At 35.7% G+C, this 7,363-nt stretch overlaps 1 protein-coding gene across 1 annotated transcript; it reads right to left on the bottom strand.

Annotated features, from left to right (window-relative positions):
- Positions 1–717: 717 nt before the first annotated feature.
- LOC126582931 (cytokinin hydroxylase-like) lies at positions 718–4,894 on the bottom strand. Its single transcript, XM_050247172.1, has 5 exons — positions 4,512–4,894; positions 4,200–4,426; positions 3,724–3,968; positions 2,847–3,225; positions 718–1,340 (listed from the first exon to the last, which is right to left on the bottom strand). Exons 1-5 carry the CDS (start codon positions 4,789–4,791, stop codon positions 915–917), a joined length of 1,557 nt encoding a protein of 518 aa, XP_050103129.1. The 5' UTR covers positions 4,792–4,894; the 3' UTR covers positions 718–914.
- Positions 4,895–7,363: the final 2,469 nt, after the last annotated feature.

Genomic DNA, 7,363 nt, shown 5'->3' with positions numbered 1-7,363 from the left:
AAAATTCTGATTGAATATACATTGAATTTTAAAGAATCACTTAAAATCCCAATTGAATACTCCTAAATTTATTAAAAAAATTAAAATCTCTCAAAATCTCAATTAAATACATCTTCTAAAAATGTGGAATTGGAATTTCTCGTATGCAAAGTATTAGACGGTGACAGAGAAGAGAAATAAATAAATGGGAGTTGGAAACAAAACAAACAGTGAGAGAGAAAAAATTGAGTAGTGGGATGCGCAGTAGAATCATAGATTGGTACAAGGAGATGATGGGATAGCCGCCACGGCACTCTATATTTCCCTTAAATGAAGTCTCTATAAAGGAAGATCCAGACCCTACCCCCTGTCAAATACAAGTTGGCTTATTTTAATTAATCTTGAAAGATAAGCACATTGTTAAATCAATCTGATAGAATAAAAAGAATCTATCTATGATTCATTTATTAAGTTTTAAGGGCTCTCAAAGCTAAATAAGAAACCCTTTTTAACTCAAAGCTTTGTGTGTGTTTCGATTTGCTTTAGTTATATTGTTAATTGTTTCTATGCGTATCCTCTCATTATATAATTGCAAGTTTTGACTTCTAAATAACTCTAGGATTGTTAATCTGCACCCACCGTCAAATTAAATAAGAATGCAGTAAATTCATAGTTTTATAACATAACATATATGAATCAAAGACGACTTAATAAGAGAATATATGCATCAAAGATGGCTTAGCGAGAATAATTATTGTGATACATTTTTATTGACATTGACTTGTTTGGTTAATCCGCTCAAACATCATATCAGTCCCATTCTCTTCACTATTTATAACTCAAGAAACAAATATTACAAGGATAAAGTTGACCAAAATTCCATCTCAAGCTCCCTAGCTCCTCAAATGACAAACGCTAATCCCAAAATCAGTATGCTAATTTGAAGGGTCTATGGGGGTCAAGCATACTTGAACACCATACTTGGGTTTGATGGTGAGGACAATAACTGGAGCGTGACGATAATTAGGCGAAACAGTAAAGCTAAATTGTGAAATTAACATTGCTAATATGATTTTAGCTTCCATCATAGCGAAAGATTGACCGATACAATTTCTTGGACCGGTAGCAAATGGAATGAACCTCCCGGGTGTGAAGGACTTAGAAGCAAATCTTTCAGGGTTAAACTCATTTGCATCTTTACCCCATAACTCTTCACTGTGGTGAATAGCCAACACTGGAATCCATATCGATAGCCCCTTTGGAATATGTAAGTCACCAAGTTTGATGTCCTCAAAAGCCATTCGAGGTAGAACAGTTGCTGGTGGATACAGCCTCAGTGATTCATTTATTACCCTATTTAACTGCAAAGATTCAAAGAAAAAAATAATGTGACCAATAAGCTCAGACTAAAACTCTAGGAAAATGGTTCGGAAAAGAACGGATCCTCTTTGTGAGGATCTCGAAGATCTGTAAATCGTGTCTGTTCATCGTATATCGTGCGGTTATAAATCATTTTAAATATTTTTATTTAAAATTAAACATTACTTAATAAAAAATTGACCGCACGATATATGATAAACGGACACGATTTACAAATCCTCACCAAAAAGATTCGAAGAGGATCCTGTTGGGAAAAGAACACATAAATTTAAGATATAATAATAGGCGTGACCTAGCTAGGTTGGTAAGGCTTGTTAAAGTTTTTATGATTACTAGACATGCAAGGCATTGCCACTGCCAAGCCTTTTGACCTGCTTTTGACTAATTTGATCTCTATTACCAGCTAATCTCCTTTTAAAAAACTTCAATTTGGTGGTCTGGGTTTTTTTTAATTAGGCTTTTGGTAATTAAGTGGAACCACAAAACGAAGGTGGTGTGCCACGAACCATTTGTAGGAGTAGATTAGGGGGCACTCTCTTGCTCAATGCCAATATGAAGAGTTAAAAATGCAGTAAAATTGTTTATACTACTAACTTAATTGGGTGCTAGTTTTTTTTTTTTTTTTGTTGAAACTAATTGGGTGCTAGTTTGGACACATTATTTAGTCGTTTGCATTCAAAATTAAATATTTTATTAGGAAGTGTAGTAGACTGAAAATTTATTAAAATTGCTAGTCAATTAGTTTAATATAAGCGAGTAAAATCCAAACTTAGGTTTACAGGTATCTGTGAAGTTTTAGCCTTTAGGCTCATGCCAAAAAATCTATATTTGTTTAAAAAATTGGAAGCATTTCTTAGTGGCTCTAATATCGTGTCCCTTCTCACTGAACTTTTTAGTAATTTCATGGCCCAAATGCCCACGATACCAAATCACCAAAACAACTAAAAGCTAATTACAATAATTATCTATTCTATTAAGGGAAGAGGGTTTGTCAACTTTTTGCCTTTTTTCTTCCAATTTTGCCCTCACTTTTGAAAACACAATGTTGACATGAGGAGGGCAAAATAGTAATTTTGTATCTTTTGAACTTTTTCTTTTTTTTTCTATCTTGCCCTCATTTTTTATACACAATATTTACATAAGGAGGGTAAAATAGTAATTTTATATTGAAATATTTACATAAGATAAAAAATATGCACTTATTAAGAGAAATTATCTCATTATCATTTTTTCATACAAGTAAGTGAAATCATGATATTTTTTGGATAGTGTGAATGAACTGAAGTGATTGTGCTTGAGGAGAACGTGGTTCGAGGTAAGCAGTTGAAAAGACTTTAATTTTGTACCTTTTGACAAAATGACAATCATATCCCTATTTTTCCTATTTTACCCTCATTTTTTTTTAAATGACAATCATATACCTATTTTGTTCACACACACAAAGTGTGTGCTCTCTGCTAGTAAAGATACAAAGTAAGCTTGCTTACCAAAGTGAGCTTGGAAAGATGATCAACAGATGGTGTTCCACCATTGCACACTTGCTTCACCTCAGCCCTAACCTTTTCTTGCCAAGAGGGATTGCTGGCTAGTAACATGACAGTCCAAGTGAGTAAAAGGGCAGTTGTTTCATGTCCTGCAAAGAAGAATGTCTTGCATTCATCCATGATTAGCTGCAAGTTTAAGCTGAAACCATTCCCTCTTTTTTTCTGCATCTCATTGAGCAACATCCCCAGCAAATCATTTCCATAAGAACTACTCCGACCGATCTCAACGCAGTCCTTTCGGCTCTGGATTATCTCCATCAGCAGCCTCTCCACCTCCATTTTCAGAGATTTTATTTCTCTGTTGTATTTACTTGGGAAAAATCTGAATTAAAAATTTCAGCATATGAAATAAATTAGTATGACCTAAAAAAATAATTAGTACATATGTCATGATTTTGAAGCCGTTCAACAACTGACTCTTGAAAGTGATTTACAATTGATAAAAAAAAAACTATAATAACTATAAAATAAATAGAAACAAACCTAATAAAACACAAAGAGATGCTAATTGGAAAAACATGGAATCTGCTAAAGAAATTAAGAATAAAAAACCGTGACCACGTAAAAGAAACATATTGGTTCTTTTTATATTTATAGGGAGTTTTAACGAAATACTGCTTGTACGGTTCACTTTTAACGAAAAATATATTTTTACTCTAAAAAGTCATTCCTATTACTATTCATTTACAATACATTTTTGTCTTTTTTATTAAAACTCAAAGTTTTCAAGCTCTTTTCATTAATTTTCCTTTATTTATAAAAACATAAACGAATCCAATTAAATATTCTCCCTAAAATGCACCTCAAATATACTACTTACCGGCTTCCGGGAAGGCACAAGTGCCTGCTTGCTTGGGCGCATAGATGCTGCAGAACAGTGAGCAGTCGAAATATCTGCTTCCCCTTCTCGTAGCTGCTATCGAACTCTGTCCTCGAAATTATGTCGGCTGTGAGCCTTGTCATGTATTCACCAATCTCAAACTCCCTTCTCCCTGAAGTCTCTATCTCATTTTTCAGCGATTGGATCATCTGTTTAGTGCATTCCACCATGTACCCCGCATAGCTCTAATGAAAATCGCACCAAAATTAATCAAAATCACAATTATTATTGAATCACGATAATTCAATTTAAGAAATTGTTATTAACATTGTAAAATAGTCATTATGCATTTTTATTTTCTTTTTTATTTTTTGATAGAGAGAATTGTATAATGACGTTTTTTGAAATACTAATAACATATACCGTACCATTATTCTAAAATTTTACAGAAACATTAAGAATCATCGTATTCATACCTTGAGTCTATCTCCTGTGAATGCCGGTGCAACGATGTGGCGCTGATGGTACCAATCTTCGCCGTTGGCCATCAGTAATCCGCGGCCGATGAAATGCTTGGAGCCTTGCTGTTGAAGCCATGACTTGCCGGAGATGGTGCTGTACTTGGACAAAAGCTCCTTGATCAATTCAGTCTCCGACAAGCACATCCGGGGTTCAATTCCATTCCAATATATGAATCTTTTTCCTAAAACCCAACAAAGTTATCAGAAAAAACACATAAGCTTTATATAGTGATCGATGTGGTGATCAAATTGAAAGATTTTGCGAACCATATTGTTTGGACCATGCGACATAATGGGGCAGGAGGCGACCGACGATGTCGTGGTCGTTTGTGTGCATGTCGTGAGAGGTTGATTTGGTGACAAGGGTGGCCATGTCCAAGATGTTGCCGTTGAGAGGGCGGGGTTTAGGGCCACGCACTCCTTGTTTTTCCATGATTCTCTTGATGCGTCTCGGGGTTAGAAAGTAGCATGAGAGAGTGTCGTAAGCAACTCTTAGTAATAAGCTAAGAAATAAGACCAGCAGAGTTGTTAGGAGCACCGCAGCCATGGTGGTGATCAAACAAAACAAGGAGAAGAAAAACAGAGGATTATTTTTTTTTTTTTTTGGTTGCAAATTTCTGACGTCCCACACTCAAACAAAAGAGTGAGGGAGTGTGTGATGTTTTAATGTGAAGGTAGCCGCGACCACCCAATTTATAATGGCCAAGAGGAAGGCCTGTCAGCAATTTTTAATTAGGAAATATGTATAGTTAACGCTACCTTTTCTTTTTATTTTATTAACATATATAAAATAAAATAAAAAGGGAAAAATATACATAAAATAAGAAGGAAATTGGGTGAAATATTCTTTGGTTGGGAGGGGCAAGGGGGAAATGTAGTGCTTACATTTTAATTTTTAACCATAAATCTTGTTAAAATCGAATCCTTAGTTTTACTAAAACTGGAAAGTGGAATTTGTGTGGGATTCAATTTAACGGCAGGCAAGAAGATGCATGTCAATTGTCAAACACATATTTGTGGGGGGTGTTACTCGTTAAGTAGTTGTCCTAGGGTTGACCTTTTTTCTACAGTGCGGATGTACCAAAATGTGAGTGTCAATATGCGGTCGGTCGATTGACACTCACATTTTGCAAAGTTCACCAAGTGACTACCTAGGCAATTCAACCAAACTATCCAACCAAAAATAAATATACAAAATACCGAACTAATATTGTAAATCTGTCCAAGAAAATGCCATATATGCATTATCTAGAGAAATTCGTCACCATATATAACTTTCCTTCAATATTTACTACTATAATTGACAAGTGTATAAGCACCAATTAGGAAAGTAATATATCATAAATTCTTTTTATTAATTTGAATCGGTGGCATACAAATCTAATTCGGCATGAATGCTTCTTCGCCTTTAATATTTTTTCCAAAAGACGAAACTGTGCATCGAACTTTTGATTCAATCAAACAGAAATACATTGTATCGAAAAAATTAAAATAAAAAATAAAAAATCCAATGATAGGATCAGGCTAAATGTTTCACGAATGTTGATCGAATTCAATAATAAGGGATGAAGGAAAACTCGAAACTATTACAATAATTTAGAGAATTAGAGAGTTTCGAACCCAAAACGCATGGGTAAAAACCACAACAAACTTAACCTGTAAACAAAAAAGTTGTTCAATCAAACAGAAAAAAACAAGCTCGGTGTAATACACGATATAATTTTGAGCATAACATCTTATCGATGTAAAAAAGATTGAAAAATTATATGGATTCACTTTTATAGATAAAATTGTTCATATAATATAACCAACACATGACGCATTTTCATCTGTAAAATTCTTGTAAAGCATGACTTAGCATTTATTTATTTTTAATTATAAAAAAAATGTTTTTTTTTATTTATTTTATTTTATTTTTAACTTTTGGCTTGATAGAAGCACACAGAAATGTTTGGATTAAAATTTGTACCTTGTGACAAGCATTGCTTTATTCTGTAATCATGGATAACCCATAGCCATAACCCTTGTTTTTACGGTTTTTGTCACATCTCCGCCCGGGCCCCCACCACATCTCAGGCTCAACTCCGTTGTAGCACGATATTATCCGCTTTGGGTCCCAACCACGTCCTCATGGTTTTGTTTCTAGGAATTCACACGAGAACTTCCCAGTAGGTCCCACCACATCCCGGGCTCAACTCTACCGTAGCACGATATTATCCGCTTTGGACCCCAACCATGCCCTCACGGTTTTGTTTCTAGGAACTCACATGAGAACTTCCCAGTAGGTCACCCATCCTGCGATTGCTCTCGAGCGAACTCGCTTAACTTCGGAGTTCAGATGGAACCGAAGCTAGTGAGCTCCCAAAATACCTCGTGCTAGGTAGAGATGAGAATATACATATAAGGCATAGAGGATCCACTTCCCTGGACGATGTGGGATGTTACAGTTTTACTAATCACATCAATTTTCTATTTCATGCATCGATCGATCTATCTTTTTCTCTCTCTCTCTTTTTTTTTTCTTTTCTGTTGGCCTAAAAATGAAAAAAGAAGTTGTGTATGCGTCTTGTTTTGTAAAACCAAAACAGAAATTAAAAAACAACCACATTTTAGAAGTTTCAAAAGAACAAGTTTCTTAAACATTTGTGATTTGAGAGGTAGTCTATATTCCCACGCATGCCCAATAGAGGCCATCCTGACTAAGGGTGGGCACGGGCCGGGCCGGGCTAGGTATTGCAAATCTGATCACTGGAACCGAACCTAGCCCGGCCCGTTTGAAACGGGCCGGGTACACGGGCGTTTTTTTTTTTTCCACCCAAACCTTTTGTCCGTTTGATTTCCCTTGCTTTTCAACTTTTGAGTAAGATGACGACGGCTGCTCGCCATTCAATCCACCATCATATAAAACCCCTAAATCAGTAACCCTAGGCCCTAAAACAACACACCCTAATCCCTAAATTCTGAAACCTTGGAATCAAACCAAATTATGATCCCAGGCCTTAAGATCGTCCTCAGAGATCTTCTCGTCGGGATTGGCGGCGTCGACATATCGTTGTCAGCGCAATCGTCCTCAATCACGTGCTTGATGGTCTACGACTCCAGCGCCACTGCCTCATTGA

This window comes from Malus sylvestris, chromosome 9, assembly GCF_916048215.2.
Source record: "Malus sylvestris chromosome 9, drMalSylv7.2, whole genome shotgun sequence".
Classification (NCBI taxonomy): Eukaryota; Viridiplantae; Streptophyta; class Magnoliopsida; order Rosales; family Rosaceae; genus Malus; species Malus sylvestris.
The sequence above is the reverse complement of the archived record's forward strand: the minus strand, read 5'-3'. Positions and strand labels throughout refer to the sequence as shown.

Excerpts from the sequence above, each read along its gene's own strand:
- LOC126582931 (XM_050247172.1), bottom strand. The coding sequence starts at position 4,791 with ATGGCTGCGGTGCTCCTAACAACTCTGCTGGTCTTATTTCTTAGCTTA. Across the intron at positions 3,969-4,199 it reads TCACAGGAGATAGACTCAAG|AGCTATGCGGGGTACATGGT; the intron begins GTATGAATACGA and ends GATTTTCATTAG. Across the intron at positions 1,341-2,846 it reads ATCTTTCCAAGCTCACTTTG|TTAAATAGGGTAATAAATGA; the intron begins GTAAGCAAGCTT and ends GAATCTTTGCAG.